This window comes from Alligator sinensis, unplaced genomic scaffold (genome assembly GCF_000455745.1).
Source record: "Alligator sinensis unplaced genomic scaffold, ASM45574v1 scaffold1023_1, whole genome shotgun sequence".
NCBI classification, from domain to species: Eukaryota; Metazoa; Chordata; order Crocodylia; family Alligatoridae; genus Alligator; species Alligator sinensis.
In genome coordinates this window covers 858,007-878,296 of record NW_005842373.1, presented here as the reverse complement: position 1 = coordinate 878,296, position 20,290 = coordinate 858,007, and the positions used below count along the sequence as shown (strand labels likewise).

Genomic DNA, 20,290 nt, shown 5'->3' with positions numbered 1-20,290 from the left:
GCTGGCCACCCACAGCAAGCATCTCCCCAGTCATCTGGGTGATCTCACTCACCTTTGCATTGCACCCCTTTCTGTCCACCTTTCCCCCACTGTTTTAGGGTGGCCTGCCTCTACTTTGGGATGATGGGAGCTTTGGAGTGAGAGGGGGACTTATTTTTGGGCATGCTCCCACTGGTGCCAGGCTGAGGAAGAGCAAGGGCAAAGGGGTGGTGCCTGCAGAGATGCATTAGCATCCCCATGGTGCTTGTGTTTTGTTCCCTTGCCCTGACTGGTTTTGGCTTGGCAGTGCAGGCAGATAGCATATGTGGGATCATTGGCCAGTTCAAAATGATCCACCCAGGCCACACTACCCGCTCACTTCTGGGGTGCAGGTGCATGTGTGGATGCTGCAATTTCTCCCTCCTCAGCAGGAAGAGGCACAGCAACAGGAGAAGCAGACTCAGCTAAGCCACTTGCCTTCACAAACTCTACCTCAACCTCCTCTGAAGTGCCTCCTGGGGAAGGAGACCTCGCTGTAGGGGAAACTTGAGGGGTGTGGAGTACAAACTCAAATGATTCCCCCTCCTTCCCCAGAATTTCTCTTGCTAGGGCACTCAGATCCAGATCCAGCTCCAGCTCTTCCTCTGGCACTGGAAGCCGCAGCATGGGAATTGAAATGGGGGTAGAGGAGACTGTCATGCTGGTGCTGCTGCTGCTTGTTGTCATGGTGGTGGGCAGGGGTTATGGCTGGTGCTCTTGGATGGGATGCCCGCTCAGGCACAGGCAGTGGCACTGGCACTGGCACTGCTCCCCTCTCCTTGCTTCTTGTAGAACTGGAAGCCTCATGCTGTTTGTTGTAGGAAAGAGGCTGCTTCTCAGGGGGGCTTTTGTGGGGGGAACTTACAGCGCTCCCTCTACTTGCTCTTCCACCCCACCCTGAAGGCTTGCCAGCTGCCTTTCCAGCATGCTTCATGGTGTGTTTCATAGTGTGTTTGCCTTGGTGTGCTGGAAAATCTGTGTTCTTTTGTAATGTAATCTGATTTATGTCATATATGTAGGTAAGATAATTGTATGTATGTGTATTTATGTAATGTATTATGTATTTATGTATTTATGTAAGAAATAAAATATATAAATGTATGTAGTACCTGTTCCTGAATAAATTCTATATTATAATATGCAATATATGCTGTGCTTCCCTGCACACTGTGAGAGAAAGTACAGATTTCTTTTCTGGGGGAAAAGAATCAAAATAAACTAATAAAAACAAAAAGAGGATTTTGGGGGAGGAATAAATTGAAAGGAATCAATGAATATAATAATAAAATTAAAGGGTATAGAAAGCGAAAGGTATTGATAAATCCCACTTGCTAGGAACAGGCTAGCAAGTAGGAAATCATAGCCTTTTTTTGTCTGACACTTCTGAGTTGCTGGAAGACACAATGCTGCATTTTATGTTGTTTTTCCATCCCTCCCCCAAGAACACTGGGATTGGAAGCGACCTCAGGGAAGGATTACAGTCACTGGCCAGCTACACAGTAAATATCAAAGCAGTCCTTCCCCCACCTCCCCCTCCCTCTCCTTACTTTCTGTTTACCTGCAAGCAAGCCCAGCTTCGAAACTTGAAACATTTTGAAACTTTCAAAATGTTTCTACTGCCCTCATTTCATTTTGAGGTTGTTTCAAAGCCTTTTGTTTCATTTTGATTTTGCTGTTTTGAGCTTGAAACAAGTCAAAATAGCATTGAATTGAAATGAAACAGCTGGTGAAATTTCACAGAGCCCTACCAAACAGCTCATTAGGATGTGCCTTGGACTTCAAGATATCAGAAAAAGTATACAGGAGAGAGAGACCGAGTCCAATCCAACTCAGTCCCTAGTGTAAGTCAGGCATGTTCTGAGGATCCAGCTGCATCATTCCTAGAATGCACTGCCCTTGCTTAACAGGCAGCTCCTAAAATCAAGTTGGGGATTTGACTGTAAGCTCATGATTATAGCCTATCTAATGTGTAGTAAAGCATCACTGCATGGCATTTACTGTGCATTAGCTTAGTCTAACATGCCATTTGCTAGTACTGACAGGGACAAGTACTAGAAAATGGCGTGTTAGTTTAATGCACCGTAGCGCACATCTAAATACCGACCAGGAACAATTTGCTCCCAGACAGCCCAGACAGCAGAGGGCCACAGCTGCTGCCTGGCTACACCCCAAGCTCCAGGAAGCGGCGGGAGCTGTCCCAGGGTGAGGGACAACTCTCAGCCAAGCAGAGCTCAGGATTGCAGCCCCACTCAACAGTACTGGCTTGAGGTGATACCTCGGGCCTAAACAGAAGCAGTGCCCTGATCTCTCTCCTTGCTTTGCTTGCAGGTGGTGGAGGCCAGGATGAACTTGCTAGATCAGTCCATCATCAAGAAATGTAAGGAGGCATCTGCTAGCCCAGCAGACTTGGCCTCAGGCCCTGCTCTAGTCTCCAGGGCTAGCTTTTGGCGAGTACCAACCTCTGCACCTCAGGGTCACTGTCTCCCAAGGCATTCAGCTGAAGGGAGGCAGTGATGAGCTGGGATCTCCCAGCCCGCACCCCAGCTCCTTCCCAGTACTGAGGGGAGACGGCAGCTGAGCAGTGCTGGAACTGGGGGGAGACCCATCAGCTAAGCAGTGCCAGGACAAGGGGGAACCTGGGAGCTGAGCAGTGCTGGGACCAGGGGGAGACACATTAGCTGAGCATCGCCAGGACTTGGAGGAGACACATCAGCTGAGTGCTCCTGGGACCAGGTGGAGATGTGTCAGCTGAGTAGCGCTGGGACTGGGGTGAGGGGAGACATGTCAATGATTGGTGCCAGGACTAGGCGGAGATGCATCTCTCCCCAGTCCTAGCACTGTTCAGCTCCAGCATCTCCCCCTGGTCCTAGCATTGCTCAGCTTCCACCACCCACCAGCACTGGGCAGGAGCCTGGACATGGGCTTGGGGATCCCAGTGTGTCACTGCCCTCCCTCTGGCTGAGTGCCTTGGGAGGCAGAGCAACCCTGAGGTGCAGAGGATGGTGCTTGTCAAGAGACAGACATGGAAACCAGAGCAGGACCTGAGGCCACTGAGCAGGTGGATGTCTCCTTACCTTTCTTAACGATGGACTGATCCAGCAAGTTCATCCTGGCCTCCTCCACTGCCTGCAAGCCAAGCAAAGAGAGAGACCAGGATGCTGCTGCCAGTCGGGCATGGGGCATGATCCTAAGCTAGCACAGCTGATCCAGGCTGTGATCCTGAGCTGCACACAGCTGGGAGCTATCCCCTGCTCTGGGACAGCCCACTCCCCATCCCAGAGCTCAAGCTTGACCTCCATACCCCATGCCAGCCCAGGACTGGCACCTAGGGGATTCTGGAGCTCCCCCTGGCTGCTACAGGGGGGCAGAGCAGGAAAGTGGGGCAGGACCAGCCCTGGACTGAACTCTCATCAAGAACAAATTTGCTCCTGACATACACATGCCCCGGCAGTTTAATGCACCTGAATTTTCTGCAAGGAAAATTCAGATGTGTTCATTGCACAGATAGACACATTCACAAAGTCTGTTTGCTGTGGTTCTGTGAGAATTTTAATTTGGAAAGGTGTCTGAAGTCTCTAAAGAACTTGGCACCACCTACCATTAAGGAGGAAATACTGCCAATTCTTGAATGAGGAAGCAAAAGCAAGTTATCAGAGGGTTTTCTACAGGACTGTGTAGGAGGCACAGATGAGGAAGCAGTTACTGTGATGGGCAGCAGAAAAGGCATGGTTTGTTTTTTGCCTGAAGACAGAAGATTTCATATACACGATGTGGGAATCAATAACATTACTGAAATAAAAGATGGATAATCTTGAAGAACAGGTGCTCATGTTATCTTCAAAAACCAGGTTCAGGCAGCATCTGCACAGATTTAGCAAAAGAAGGAATTAGTAATGAAGGAACTGGAAAGGACAGAAAATAGAGAAGAGGATTGGCAATTTTTTTCTAAGTGAGGAAATGGAACCAGGAAGCATTTGATACATCCTGAAGCAGAAGCAGATCTGCAGTCTTTGACCATCAGAAGGAACAGATCTAGAATTAATTAAGGACCTTTGTAAAGTATTGAGGTTAATTTTTAATTAAACTTAGAATATTGAGACCAGTAAAGCTCAGAACAGCAATAAACAGGATAAACCAGGTAACTATAACCTGATTAGTAAGATACCAGTCCTGGGCAAAATCATGCATACCTGTGGTATGGGACTCAGTGGGCATGTCTACATGAGACGCTGACTGCGCAGTAGCTCAATACTACTTTGCAGTAGCATTGCATGGCAGGAAGCGTGATGCAACACTAGTAGTAACTGTGCAGTAGTAAGAAGCTATTGTGCAGTCGGCCTCACCTAAAAGCCACTGGGCTGCTATTGTGCAGTAACTCCAGTTGAGGTCTTTGTGATCACCCTTTCCTTCTCCAGATACTTGCAAATGGACTTCTTAATATTTGTTTATACAAGTAATAAATGACTGTGCAGTCAGTGTCTTGTGTAGACATGGCCACTCAGTAAATAATTACAGAATCGTAATGTGTTTAATATCACCAGATGTTTTTTACAGAAAACAGGCTTTGACAACCGCATCTGATGTTTTTGAATGACTGTTTGATGAAGGTAATTTATTTTTTATCTTAAAATTGAAAAAGTACAGAAAAGAGGTGCCTGAATGACTCAGTCTCTTGACAACTTGTCTTTCAGTGGGAGACTTGAAAACTCAATCTATTTCACCTATCAAAGAGATCATTAAGAAGTGATATGATCCAAACCCGGTGTGTCTATATGGAGAGATGATTTCTCATAATGGAGGGCTCTTTAATTTAGCAGACAAAAGTTTAATAAGATCCCAGGGCTAGACAAACTCACACTGGAAATGAGAAGAAAAATTTACTGTGAGGTTATTAGTAGAACTGCTTGGGCAGGGACACAAGAGATTCTTCACCACTAAATCAAAACTGGATGCCTGTTTAAGGGAACTTTTCTGTGAATAATAAACTCAGTAGACCGTGTTATTTTTTAACAATAAAAACTCTGTTTATTTTATTTTGTCTCATGTTTTCATTTTCTCCATATTGACATTGCACTGCTGATTGCAGAAGTTGGAAAGGGAAAAGGGAAGTGCTGGCATCTGGCTAGGGGAAGGTAGTTTGGGGACATAGGCTAAAGATATTCATTACAATATTCTGCCAATAGGGTCTGAACAGCTAACATTTAAATATATGTTTTATTTATGTATTAAACTCAGTACCTTGTTGGGCTAAAAAAGGCAATTCATATCTCTCAGGATATTTTTCAAGAAGAGAGCACCACTGGAATTAGCTGGTTACTCCCAGCTTTCATGGTTTTGTGGCCAGTCTAACAGAATGCAATAGTTCCCACTCTGTGCTCTTGCTAAGGGACTGAAGTACAGCAAAATCTTCCAGAGATGCTTCATCCAACGTCCGCAATGTTATTTTGATTTCTATTTGTCAATATTTTTCTGAGGTCTTCATGCAGAGATGTCACTGGGATATCCTCCCGTGTGTACTCTTTGTTTTATTCTCTTCTCCATCCTTATCACATGGAAATGCCTCTGATCATTCTCTAGAGGATACCTATGGTATGTCTTGCATTTTCATGGGATCATAGAAAAGTAGGACTGGAAGGGACCTCTGAAAGTCATCTAGTCCAACACACTGCCTGAGGCAGGATCTTTTCTATCCAAACCATCTCATGCAACTCCATGTCTAAACTATTCCTAAAACCACACATATGCTCCAAGGGATCCAAGGAAATGGCAGAAGGCAACCACCCCTCCCTCCCCAAAGTCCATACCAATCTGACCAAATTTGGCAAGTGGTTTGACCCTGAGTGCAAGGGCAAGACCCTTTAGACAGGAACCTCAGGGTTTTAGTCCCAGAAGGAGCTGCTGTGGTCCATAAGAATCTCCTCTTGTATGTCTGCTCTGAGACTGAGTTTTCATAGCCTTCTTGAGCTGATCCAGTTCACTTCACATGTCTCTCAATGTCTCCATTATTGTTTGCAAGTCTGAGGACTCTGGGGTTGGGGTGTGTGCTCCTGACTTTTCCTCCCTGTCATGCATGTGTACCCTGGAGACCTAGGGCTACCAGTTTTCTCACCACTTCCATCTCAGTGGCTAGCTTTATGGCATCCTCCGGGCTATGGGGCTTCCCCAACTGAAGCTGGACATGCTTCTCTCCACTGAATGCATTGCTGACGAACTAATCACAGTCCAATAGGTCTTGCACCTTGTGGGAAGGTCTTTACAGCTAATCATCTTATGGCAACGCCAAACTCTTACACTGACTCTGTTGAAGTCTGCTTACAGTTAAGTAGAGCTGCATGGTCCCGGTTAGGACCTGCACTTGGTTCCAAAGCATTCCTGAGGATTCCTGTCAGGTGCTTGTAATCCTGTTTGGCTTCACTGCTGAGTGCACAGTAGACTTCCCTGGCCTTCTCTGTGAGCAAAAGGCTCAGGAATTTTAGCTTAATGGCCTCATTCCACCCATTTAACCATGAACGATGCAGCGACAGCAGCAGCCAGCGGGGATTGTGGACCATCCACAGATGCTGCCGGTGATGTCAGTGGCAGGGTGGTGAGCGGCAACTGCCTGCAGGCACTGCTGACAGTGTCAGTGGCACCTTTTTGTAGGGGGGGCACCGCCACGCTCAGGGGGTGCACATGCACCCTCGTGTACCCCCTATGCATCACCCCTGAATTTAACTCAGCTGCCATTTCAAATTGCTCATCCCATTCTTGTTGCTCCCCCCCTATAGGGTGCTGGATTGAATATAGGCCTTGAGACACTGGATGGGGTGGGGAGGTTCCTCTCCCCCTGGGGGTACCTTCTCTTCTATGGTATTCATCTTCCATGATCAAAATGGGGGGGCGGGGGGGGTTCTGCTCCCCCTGGGGGTATGTTCTCCTCCATGTTGTTCATTTTCTCTGATCAAATGCCCACAGAACAAACACAATCTATACACTCAATACAGCAGTTTGCCCTGTGCCTTAGGACCTGTGACTACCAATTTCCATTTGCTTCATTTGTGCAATAGCCCCTCCTCTGCTTCAGAATCCCACTACTACCACCATTTTGTGCCAACCCTGCAGGCCCAGAAACTGGCACAAGAAACACAGGGGAGTTCCCAGTTTTATATAGAAAATCATAGGAGTTATAAGCCAACAGGTCAAAGGGAGGGAACAGGTAAAAGCTAAAGAAATATCAACACTGCAGTAACTTACACTCAGTACCTTAATTCCACCCACACACCACCTTCAATACTGCATTTGTCAGTATTGAATTCCATCCTGTTAGCTCCAGCCCAGCTTTCCAATCTGTCAAGATCCTTCTGAATTGCACTTCTGGCTTCCAGCATGTTTGCAATCCTTCCAAGTTTTTGTCATCTCCAAATCTGTTCAAGAAGCTTTCTATGCCAGCATCCAAATAATTAATAAAGACATTGAATAGCACTGGACTCAGACCCCTCTGGAACTCCACTTAAATCCTCCTGCCATTCCAACATGGTTCTGTTTATAGTCACCCTTTGCTTGCAGCCATGTAGCCAGGTATGTCTCTACCTTGTAGTAGTTTTCTCTAATTTGTTTATGAGAAGATCATGTCAAACTGTCAAAATCTTTGCTAACATCCAGATATACTATATCCACTACATCCCCTTCAACCATCCTGTTGTAGACAGAAATCAAATTTGTTTGACTTGATTTACTTATAGTAAATCCATGCTGGAGGCCTTTGTGATCACCCTTTCCTTCTCCAGATGCTTGCAAATGGACTTCTTTATGATATACTCTAGTAACTTCACAGGTATCAAAGTAAGGCTAATTGGTTTATAATTCCCCAGATACTCTAGTTTGCCGTTTTTAAAGAGGAATACTATGTTGACCCTTTCTAGTCCTCAGGTATCTTGCCTGTCTATTATGAATATAATTTATGGTAAAAGTTGACTTATACAAATACAAATTATTTTACTTCCTAAATTGAAATAAGCTAGACTCACATAAGTACTTCTACGCTGGTGTAACTTTATCTACGTACTGAAGTCCAAAATTTATATATAGGTAAGTATATGTACAGAAGAAACATTTTATAATATAGATATTGATAACCCCTTCAAGTGTTCACCTTTTCTTTCCTCTCCTATCACATTATGCCTGTCAAATTTAATTGCTGGTCAAAAAGGTTTTTTGGTGTAATATCATATATTTTGTGTTTATCAATGGCAAACAATACTATGTACAGACCTAACACTTGAACTGTTCCAAGAATGTCCCTGCTTGGGAGCTGGAACACCACTGTTCTGGTTTAGAGGTATCTGCATATACACTATTATACATCATTTAGACATTGCAGTGTTGTCAAACTATGACCAAGGACTGGTAATGAATAACCAGCTCAGCACAATTGCTATTGGTGACTGCCCCAGGAATTCCTTGAACAGGGAAGAAAGACTCTGATCAGCTGGACTGTAACAGCGGGGGAGGGGATCCCCAGGCACCCCAAAGATATTGATGCCCCCTCGCCCCCCGTTTAAGGCAGTCTGCCCTGCTCTTGTCTGCCATGCCTTTGATGTCAAATGAGTTCATGTAAAAATGCAGGAGGCCGCCCATTTGGGGCCCTGGTGTTCTGGGCCAATTACACAGCCCCAAACCATCCCTATACCATGTCCCATGCCTCACAAATGGTATCCAAAATCTCCTACCATTCCCCCAGCCACTTTGCTGGACTGCACTCAGCCTCTGACCTGAATGTGGCCTCCTGGCCCCTACTCTGGGCTATACCATTCCACCCCTCACTGAGCCACTCTCTGCCTCTCACTAGGCCACTCTTTCTCTGGTCAGGCCCTACTCTGCACAGCCCTTCAGGATCACTCTGCCCTTCACTGGGTCATACTTTGCCCCCTGTTCTGGGCCTTTTCTCTGGGCCTTTCACCCATTGGGCCTAGGGTGGCCATCATAGAGGAGATTCCAGTTTTCTGCTACTCTGTCCTCTATTGATACAAAATCCGATGCCTTTACGTCCTATTTTTTTCTTTTCAAGAGAAAAATAGAGGACATAAAGACGTCCAGTTTCATATCAATAGAGGACAGAGGACAACTGGACTGTCCTCTATGATGGCCACTCTAATCGGTCCTCAGGCCCCAGTTAGTGGGCCTTGGCCCCACTTGGGACCACCCCAGGGTCCTGGTGGCATTGCTGCTGGGTGCTTTTCTTTCAGGGTGTGCTCCCCTAGCCTTTCCCCTCCACAAGGTCACCAACAAGGCAGTGGGAGCTGGGGCTTTCTGGTGTCCCATCCTCACCTTTCATTGGGGAGGCACATGTGTGGCATTTCTTGGAGACTGCTCTACTACAGGCAGCCCCACCACACAATCCAGCCACAGTAGGCTGTAGTTTCAGGTCTTACCCTGGGCCAACAGGAACCTCCTCCATCCCCATATTCCCTACCCTAACCTCCAGATGTTCTAGGAGCTGCTGTCTTTTGACTAGGACATGTTGTTCCTTCAGGTTTCTAGATGTAACTGCTGGCTGCTTCCAGGGTCTGGGCTTATAAACTCCTTGCCCAGCCCTCCTACAATCAGGCAGCCATCTGTGGTTATGTGACTGTCTAATTGGGCCTGAACTCACCTGCTGGCTACTCTACAGCCTAACTGATGTTCTTAAAGTAGCAGGCGCAAACAGTGCACTGCCACATGGACACTGGGGAAGAAGAAGAAGATGCCAATTGCCTGTACTGCAATTTTTTTGATCCCCCTTCTTGCTAACATTTAATTCAATAAAGAACAACTCGGTTTAATAGAGACCTTTCCTACACTTTACTAAAATCTGTGTGGTGGTGTACTGACTAGAGGTACCTAGGTGTATAGTGATGAAGAGAAAGGGACTGCATAGACCCCTGCTTGTGGGTTCCCAGAATCTAGGTGCTCTGGGGCTCTCAGAGCTTTTGTGGCTTTTAAAGAACACTTTTCCTCAAGCAACCCAGCAATTTATATCAACTCTTGGCACTGTATAGGGTTTGCTGCATCACAGGCTGATTTGGGGGTAAAGGGGTGGCTAGTTGGCTGGGGGGCACTACCTTGGCCCTTACTTCTCCATCCCTGGGGGCCTGGTGCTCTACTGCCTTAAGAAGTCATTCCCTGGGAGGGGTACCTGGACCTCTGCTTCTGGGTTTTCAAGGAGCAGAGTATTCTGGGGGTTACCCAAAGTCTCTACCATTTTAAACAGCATTCTCCTCCAAGCTGCTTATTAATTTCATTCCATTAATGGATTAACAAAGCATTACCTCAGAATTGATGTAGGATAGCCATCCAGTTTCATCATTAGGTGTTTTTGAATAGGTGTTGTAGAAAATGGCATCTTTAATAAGAATAGCTATGGCTCGCAATATAAATGAAGCAAATAAATTCATATGGATGTAGTTTCTAGTGCAATGAAGTTTTCTGTGGAAGTACAAAAGAGAAACATATCTGTCTGTGAATCTTTAATTATTACCCTGATTAGAAATGATATACAATAATATTGTATACATAGATCAGAGGAAAGTTGGACTGGAAGGGACCTCAAGAGCTCATCCAGTCCAAACCCCTGCTCAAGGCAAGATCATCCCTAACTAAATCATCATAATTCAGTGTTTGTATAACCTTCTCTTGGAAATTTCCATGCATGGATATTCCACCACCTCTTTGGCTTATACTGGGCATGCCACATGCATTTAAGCGTGATTAAATTTATTGTGCATTCAGCTAATACACAGTAAGCAATTTTTGGCAGGTGTCTACACAGCAGTGACTTGACACTAAATCTCATGCCAAGTCCCTCCAGGCCTGCCATGTGCCCCTGTGGCCACTAGAGGGAGCTCCAGCCTCCAGTCACATATCTGCCAGCACTTAGCAGCCATGTTGAAGCCAGAGCCAGCTGCCAGCACTTGGCAGCCATCTTGGAAACACATCCCCACACTGCTCCCTGGCCAGCCCTTTTCCTGCCCAGGAGCCATGCATACGCCAGCAGGGGCTAGGGCACCAGGTGCAGGAGACCCTGATCAAACCCCTCCTCCTGCACTCCCCACTCCAGCCCACCTGCCCCGCTACCTACACAACCTCCCTACCCCCAGCCCACCCCCAGCACCACTCTCAGGACACACACATTGTTTTAAAAAAAAACTTTATTACTCTCACAACATCCGCCCTCATCCCTCCACCCTCACCACATACAGCCCTCTCACCCTCGTTCCCCAACACACTGAGCCACTTCCTCTCCCTCATCAACTAACAGAGCCCCTCCACCAGCCTCCCCACACACCAACGATAAAAAACCTGCTTCCCAAAGTGCAAACTATTTACAATAGTTTCAGTCTCTATCTGAGTCCCAAAGTGAGAGGCCGTGGGGTGGGAGCACCTATGGCTCAAATCCTGGGGACAGGTGCCCAGCACTCTGGCCTCATTTTTTCCCCTGTTGGTACAATTGTGGCAGCAAGTGTAGTGGATAGAGGGCTTCCTCTGAGGAGACAGTGGCTGCTGGTCCTCTGGTGTGGGTGCCTCCCACTCTCCTGGGGGCTGCCCATAGCCAGCAAGGCTGGTGTGGGGTCCTGTCCCCACTGCTGGCTGCTCTGGTTCTGCACCCACATGGAGCCAGGGTGAGCAGTGGGCCTGTGACCAGGTGAGGAAGCTGGGTGGTGGGAGACCGAGATCAGGTGCTGGAGCAAGAGGTTCCAGTCTTGTGTGCACTGCTGGCCCAGCCAGTGCATCTTTATGGCTCCAGCACTGGGCGGCAGCAGTCCAGAGGCCACATCTCTGCTGGGGCTGGTGGGCTCTCCCCTGGATCCAGATGTTGGCCCTGCAGAGGCGAGAGACAGAAGCCTTTTGTGAAAGTTTGCAACATTTCAGAAATAAGATGCTCTACACCAGGGGCTGTGCACTGCCCAGCCTCAGATGCGGGGTCAGCCATGCATGGGGCAAGGGACTGGCCACATTCTCACCCTCCTTGCTGGGGACCTCTCCAGGGAAGTGCCCTGGGGCCAGCTCCCCCACCCCCCATGTCACCTCTGTACCCCAAGCATATCCCTTCTGCATGTGCCCCAGGTGGTGTGCAATGAGCTGTTTGTGCAGGCTGAGGGGTGCCCAAGCCACTATGCCCTGCTGCTGATGATCCTCCTGGTGCCCTGGGCACACTTGCACTCATGGTTTTAGACCCTGAGCTCTGAAAGTGCAGGGAGCAAGCCCAAGCTGCTCCACAACCTCTGCCAGCACCTGGAAGGCTACCTGTGGTAATGCTATGCTTCCCTGCCCCCAGATCCTGAGGAGGACATTGCCACTGGCATTGATCCCTTCCTTGGGGTGTGAAAGGTCCATGCCTACCCAGATGCAGGGACACAGGCTGCTCAGTACATTTTTGAACTGTTTTCCACCTCTGCGTGCTGTGGGTGGGTGGGGAAAACCCAGGGCCAGAGAGAGTGTAGGTGGGAAGGGGGACAGGAGCCAGGGCCAGAGATGGGGAAGGGGCAGAAGCTGGAACCAGGGCCAAGAGCAGAAGCAGGAGCAGGGTCAGGGACCAGGATGGGAGACAGGGGCAGAAGCAGGGACTGGGAGCGAGGGACCAGAGGGGGCCTGGGAGCGAGGGACAAGCGCAGGAATGGGGCCTTGGAGGGCTCTCCTTCCCCCAATGTGAGACTTACCATGTGTCAGGGACTGGTGAGGCTGGCAGCTTGGCATGGGCTTCCCTGTTGGTGATGGTGTCCGGCTGCACCCAGTGTCCTTGGACCACAGTCTGCAGTGGGCTGGCATCCAACCAGAGCAGCTTCTAGGGAGGGGCTGGTGCTGGTGGTGGCCGGTGGTGTCATGGCTGGCCACTCCTCATAGCGGGGTCTGGGGGTGCATGGCTGTTGGGCAGCTGCTGGCCACGTCTCCCTGAGCTGCTAGTGGTGCAGCAGCTGGGAAGATGGACAAGGCAGGGTGCAGAACACCTCAGGGCTTCTCCTCTAGAGAGGTGTCACCACTGGAGAGGTCAGAGTGGGGCGGGGGCTTGGCCAGGCCACCCCTGATGGTGAACACTGCAGGGTTATGGCCTGGGTCCTGGGGTGCCAAAATGTTATCAGTTCCCACATAAAGGGCATGGTCTTGTGGGCATGACCAAACCAATGATTGTGGTCGGTCACAGCCACCCACTGTGCCCACGAGGTGTTTATCTTTATGCAGCACTGCTGTGCCACCCAGGAGTGCCCTCACTAGCGCATCCTGCCTGACAGGGCCTCATAAATATGGGTGTTTGAGCTCCCCCATGCACAAACTGCCTCTGGACCTCCGCACCCCCCAAGAAGGCCACAAGGTCTCCAACCTCCTCTTGGCTCCAGTTGTGGCCCTGGGAGGAAAGTTTGGAAGTGTACACATGGGTGGGGCCAGTTCTCAATGGGGAGGACAGGGAGAACATGGCGGTGCATCGTGTTCTAGATGGGCCCCTGCACAGCTGTCCCTGTGTTGCACAATGGCCAGCAGTGCTCAGTAGAGGGACACAGCCAGGGACTGGGAATAATATGGCAGAGGCACTTCACCACAGTGTTTTCAAGGACAGGGGACAGTGCTGGGGGGTGAGCAGCAGCACGGAGCAGGTGCTGGCCCTGCTGCCAGAGGCCCTGCAGCACTGGGGAGATGTCAGGCTCAGCAGGGGGAGCAGCAGGCTGCAGCCTCTTTCTGACACTCACCTGTAGCCAAGCAGGAACTCTGGCTAGGGGACAGGACTGGCAGAAGCAGCCTGGATCCTGTCCAGGGGGTACACAGAGCCTCCAGCGTTCCAATGTCCTGGTGTGTGTGCCTCAGGGCGCAAAGTGGCTGGAGGCTTTTATAGCCTGCAGGTAGGGGCTGCTGAAGAGCATCCCAGCCCCTTGGGCAGGACAGGCGCTCAGTCAGGAGATCTGGGTGGCTAGGCAGACCCAGCACTAAAGTTAGTGCTGGATCATATCTACATGTGTGCTAATATGCTAATGTGCTCTAACTAATCACACCTACACTTGATACCTGTATTTGCAGGCATCAAAATTAGGTGTGATTAGCCACTTTTACTGCACAGTAAGAGCAAGTACATGATGACATGTGCCTGTACTGCACAGTAAATTAGGTTAATTAGCATTAATGCATCTCATGTAGATGCACCCAAAAATGAGTAAATACCCTCATGGTAAAAAAGTTCTTTCAAATATTCAACCTAATTTACCACAGAGTAAACTCACCCTGGGGTTCCCTGCCCAGCCAGGGGCTCACTGGTAGCTGTCCCACCTGCAGATCAGGGCCAAGGGTGGGACCTGCCCCTCCCCCACAGCTGTTTCCAAGCCCCGTGCCTTGATCACCTAATTAAGGCACAGGGCTGGGAAAGAGCTCTGGGGCTGGGACCTGTCCCAGACCAGGATTTTTTCCATCCAGCCCTGGGCAGCATAAGGAAGTCTGCAAATACAGCCTGGAGCTAGCTGGGGACCGTCCCATTTGAGGCAGTTCCCAGCAAACTTCAGGCTGCACATGCAGACTTCCCTGTGAAGCCCTGGTCTGGCTTGGAACTATCATAGTCTGGGGCAAGTCCCAGCCTACCCCAGTCTAGGCAGGGAACTCTTCCCATTCTTGGAGCTCCCAGCCCCAGCTCTGCAATTGGAACAGGTCCTGGGAGATTGTTTCCTGCTGGTTTCATAGTTGATAGGGTCAGAAGGGACCTGAGCAGATCATCAAGCCAACACCCTGCCACGGGCAGGAAAGAATGCTTGGATGAAATGACCCCGGCTAGGTGATTATCTAGCTTCCTTCTGAAGACCTCCAAGCTAGGAGTGAGCACCACTTCTCTTGGAAGTTGGTTCCAGATCCTAGCTGCCCTGACTGTGAAGTAGTGCTTCCTGATGTCTAGCCTGAACCTACTCTCAATCAACTTGTGGCCGTTATTCCTAGTTACTCCAGGTAGTGCTCAGGGGAGCAGGGCCTCTCCCATTCCCCGCTGCTCCCCCCGGTAAGTTTATAGATAGCCACCGGATCTTCTCTCAGCCTTCTCTCATGGAAGCTGAACAGGTTCAGGTTCCATAGCCTCTCCTCATACGGCCTGCCCTGCTGCCCCCTGACCATGTGAGTGGCCCTCCTCTGGACCCTCTCAATGCTGGCCACATCCCTCCTGAAGTGCGATGCCCAGAACTGGACACAGTATTACAACTGTGGCCTGACCAATGTCACATAGAGGGGGAGGATCACCTCCTTGGACCTGCTTGTGATGCATCTATGGATGCATGACAAGGTGTGGTTAGCCTTACTGACTGCATCCTCAAATTGGCGGCCCATGTTCATCTTGGAATCAATAATGACTCCAAGATCCCTTTCTGCCTTTGTGCTGATGAGAAGGGAGCTCTCTAGCCTATAGGTATGATGCTGGTTCTTTCTCCCTAGGTGCAGTACCCTGCACTTGTCACTATTGAATCCCATCCTATTCTCATCGACCCGCCCCTGTAACCTGTCCAGATCTAGTTGTATCCTGTCCCTCCCTTCTAGTGTGCCCACTTCTCTCCACATCTTAGTGTTATCCGCGAACTTGAATAAAGTGTTTTTCGTCCCCTTGTCCAAGTTGCTGATAAAGATGTTGAACATTATGGGCCCGAGGACCAAGCCCTGGGAGACTCCACTGCCCACATCCCTCCAGGTTGAAAATGACCTGTCCACAACCACTCTCTGGGTGAGGCCCTCTAGCCAATTTGCGACCCATCTGACTGTGTAGGCATCAATGCCAGTCGCCTAGCTTTTTAATGAGAATGGGGTGAGAGACAGTGTCAAAGGCCTTCCTAAAGTCCAGAAAGACTACGTCCACTGCAACATCTGCATCCAAGGATTTTGTGACCTGATCATAAAAGGTGACCAGGTCCATCTGACAGGACCTGCCCCTAATGAACCCATGTTGGTTGCCCCTGAGCATAATCTCCCTTGCTGGTCCCTCCCAGATGTGCTCCTGGATAATTTTCTCAAAGAGCTTCCCCAGGACCAAGGTAAGACTAATAGGCCTATAGTTACCTGGGTCCTCCTTCCTCCCTTTTTTAAAAATTGGGACCACATTGGACTTTTCCCAGTCCTCTGGCACCTGGCCAGAGCACCACGAGTGCTCGTAAAGCCATGCCAGGGGCCCTGCAAAGACCCCTGACAATTCCCTCAGCACCCTGGGCTGGAGATCATCTGGACCTGCTGATTTAAATACATCCAGCCCCACCAGAAGTTCCCTAACTAGGTCCTCCCTGACCCTAGGCCTGGTGGTGCCTCTCCTGAGTCCACCAGAATCCTGGTGGGGGAAATGTCCAGGTTCCTGCTCAGAAAAATGGAGGCAAAGGATTTGTTAAAGCGGTTAGCTTTTTCATCTGGTGCAACCACCAGATTGCCAAGCGTGTCCTGCAGGGGCCCCACATTACCCAGTGCCTTCTTTTTACTTCCTGTGATCTTTGATCCTGGTCACTAATCCTAGTTCTGTCTCTGCCTTAGCCTTCCTAACATCCCCGCTACAGTCTAGAGCAATGGAGATATAATCCTCCTTAGTGATAGCCTCTCCCTTCCATCAGGTGTACACCTCCTTTTTAGCTTTCCAACATTCCTGAATGCCTTTGGTGAGCCATGGGGGCTTTTGAGCATTCTTGCCCCCTTTGATTCACACTGGGACTGTCAGCCTTTGGGCTCAGAGGATCGTCTCCTTAAGGAACGACCACTCATCTTGGACTCCCAACTCCCCTACCCCCTGGGACCTCAGTTCCTCTCCTACTAATCTCCATAATTCATTGAAATTGGCCCTCCTGAATCAAAGGCTACTGCCTTGTTGCAGGCCTTTGACACACTGCGCTGGATAGTGAATTCCAGTAGGCGATGATCACTATCACCCAGGTGGTCAAGAACCCACAGTCCCCTCACCAGGTCATCGCCTGTGGCCAGGACCAGGTCCAGTAAGGCATTTCTCCTGGTGGGACTGTGCACCTCCTGGGTTAAATGGAGGTCCTGTATCTCAGCTAGGAACCTACGTGAGGGGTCAGACCTGGCTGACTGCTCCTCCCAGCAGGAGCCTTCTCAAACTGGCCAAGAACTGCCTTCTTGAGCTGGCCTAAGAATTCCCGGTGCCAGGGAACTTCATGGTGCCGGGGCAAGCTCTGGTGGGCAGCCTCTCAGACTTCTAAGCATGTTTGTTGTTCTTTCCTGGACTCTTTCTAATCTATCCATATCTTCCTTGAAATGCAGAGCCCAAAACTGAACACAGTACTCCAGGTCTGCCCATAGCAGTGCAAAATAGAGCAGATCACCTCCCTTGACTTCAAGGGATGATCCTGTTAAACCAGTACAGTAGGCTATTGACTTTTTTCACAGAAAGAGGACACTGTTGGCTCATATTCAGCTTGTGGTCCACTGTAAGCCCAAGATCATTTTCTAGAGTACTGCAACCTAGCCAGCTATTTCCCAGTCTCTATTATGTGCATTTAAGTGCAGGACTTTGCACTTGTCTTTGAGAAATTTAATTTGATTGATTTGATTGATTTTGGACAAACTGTCCAGCTTATCAAGGTGATTCGGAATCGTAACCTTATTCTCCAGAATGTTTGCAACTCCACACAACTTGGTATAATATGTTAAGTATGAACTTAACCCAATCCTCCAAATTAGTGGAGAAACTAAACAACATCAGAAATGGGACAGACCCCTGGGAATCTCCACTCAATATTCATCCCAGCTGGACTCCAAGCCACTGATTGAGCACAATGATTCCATCAGTTATTTTGGACCATAGTACCTTACAGTACTTTCATTCAGTGTATACTTTCTTATCTTACTAATGAAACAGTTGTGGAGGACAGTGTCACAACTCAATGTATAGCACATCCACTGCTCTCCCTTCATCCACAGAGCCTGTAATCTTGTCTCAGAAAGAGATCAAGTTCCTCAAGTATAACTTATTCTTGATGAATCCATGTTTGCTGTTCCTGATAACTCTGTTCTCTTTCAGCTGTTTGAAATAGATTCCCTACTCTATGATGTTTGCCTTTTGCTCATGACCTGGAGCAAATTTGCTCCTGGTCAGCCCAGCCACTAGGGGCCCTGGGGCTGGGAGCTTCTCCTGGCCCAGTGCTGGGCTGGCTCTATGCCAGCCCCAACCTCAGCCCCAGCCCCAGTTCCAAGCCCTTAAAAGCCTGCAGGCACTGTGGAGCCATGTGCAGGCATCCTGTGGTCACTTGTGGCCATTGCGTCCCTGTGCACAGGCTGCAGGCCAGCTCAGCCAGCCTGCCTGCACCCTGGCGCTGCTTCCTGGCACTATAGTGCTGCACAGCTACCAGGGCTATGCTGTCCAGCCCCAGAGGCCTGCCAGCACCTGGGCCTAGCTGCAGCCAGCTCCTGACCACCAAGGCCAGCTCCATCTGGCCACAGAAGACCCCCCAGATGTCTGCCTAGACCCTTCAGATGCTGTCTCATACTGCCTCACTGCACAGTTTCCAGTCCTGCATTCTGCCCCTGCACTGGGTGCTCCAGGCAATTTCTCAGGCCTGGCAGCACTAGGACAGCTACGTGGAGGCCCAGAAATCTATTGTGGAAGCCACACTGGCATCCTCCCTGATGCCACACACTGTCTCCCGGGACCTCAACTGATTGCTGTAGGAGACTGGGGACCTCATAGCACTGTGAGGTGAGGCTGAGATGCTGAAGCAGCTCATGTGCGGTGGGCACTCCAATGCACATGTTTATGAGGGGTTATCAGACCGTATGCGTGAGCATGGGCATGAACAGTTGGCATGCCAGTGCCACATAAAGGTCAAGGCCTTGTGGGTAAAGTGGGTCACTGTGATGAACCACAACCATTGATCAGGGACTGCTGACAAGTCCATGCCCTTTATGCGCACCTGGACACCATCCTCATGCCCCAGGATTCAGGGTGCAGCCATGCTGTGTACTACAGCAGGGGTGGCATGCCCAAATCTCTGATATGGCCTAGCACCCACAGTGACCCATCACTGGGGGGAGGGCCCCTTGTGCTGCCAGCAGCCCATTCCACCGAGCTTCCCACCCCCAGCATCCTCCAGCTCCGGGAGCCTGGGCCAGCGCCTGCCCCATCAGTTCATCAGCCTCAGACCCGTCCACAAGGCCAAGCTGGCCATGTCACCACCAGCTGCCAGCAGCACCAGTTCCACCTTGCGGGGGCCGCAGCCCAAGGAAACCACACGCTGTGCCTCTCCAGCCAAGGACACCATGGGAGCCCACTAATGTAGGCCAGATGAAGGTCACTGTGGCAAGCCGGCAGGGCCAGCACAGTGGCCATCAGGAGCATGGAGTGCTGGCCATTGCTGCCAGGGGCAGGGGCTGGAGCAGCCATAGCATGGGAAGGCAGAGGCTGTGGTTACAGAGCTGCTTTGTGCTGTGCTCACACTCTGCATGCCGCTCGTCACCAGAAAAGCATCTGGCCATGGAGCAGGGCTGCCTTTAAAGATGGCCTCCAGCCACAGCCAGCTGTGGCCAGAGCCTCCACCTCCCTCTGGTGGTGGCAGAGGCCCATTGCAGGGACTCAGGAAGCGGAAGTAGTTTGCTGCTAGGAACAGCAAATCTGATCCTGCTTCCCTGCATGTGTAGATGCCTGCCTGAGAGCATTTGCTTTCAAGTATTTTACTTGAGAATAAACTGCTCCCAGATCAAATGCATGTGTAGACACACCCAATTACATTAAAAAGAATGTGCATTGTATTAAGCTTGAAAATGCAGTACATATTCTGTAATAGCATTGGTTTACACTAACCTGAGCAGAAGAAGTATAAGTAGAGCTAATATGAGGGAGATGAGGGAAAAGTAATGTCCTACAGTGTACAATAGCTTTAGTGAGGATAGTAACATGTGTTCTTCTTCCTAATCATAAGAGCAAAAGAGAAAAACATATAAGCTATACATTTGGGGAGTCAGCATAGACTAGTGGAAAGGGCTCACTATTGGAGTCAACAAAGGTTTTATTATTTTCTGTGACTTTGGAAAATTATTTGATCACTCACTGCCTGAAGTGTTCCCTTCTGTAAGGAATTTGAAATCTTTGAATAATTCAAACAGGGACTGTAACAGATCCACAGGCAGAAACCCTCTAGAGACTTCTCTAGCTCCTCTAAAAGTAGGTGAGAGGGGCAGAAGCTGTGTGGAATGTTCTGGAGGTAGTAACCATTAGAGGGTGGCTAGAGAGAATGGCGGGGGGGAGCTAGAGGAGAGGGGAAATGGAAGTCTCTGGGAGGGAGCAAGCTGTGACTGAGGGGAAACTGACCCTGGG

At 49.6% G+C, this 20,290-nt stretch overlaps 1 protein-coding gene across 1 annotated transcript in view; it reads right to left on the bottom strand.

The window, feature by feature from the left end:
- Window positions 1–20,290, bottom strand: part of GLP2R (glucagon like peptide 2 receptor) — a 183,244-nt gene that overhangs the window by 84,117 nt on the left and 78,837 nt on the right. The window contains exons 5-6 of the mRNA XM_025210754.1: window positions 19,778–19,884; window positions 10,305–10,461 (exon numbers count right to left, since the gene is read on the bottom strand). Coding sequence (XP_025066539.1) covers window positions 10,305–10,461; window positions 19,778–19,884 — 264 coding nt within the window. The remainder of the gene's footprint in view (window positions 1–10,304; window positions 10,462–19,777; window positions 19,885–20,290) is intronic.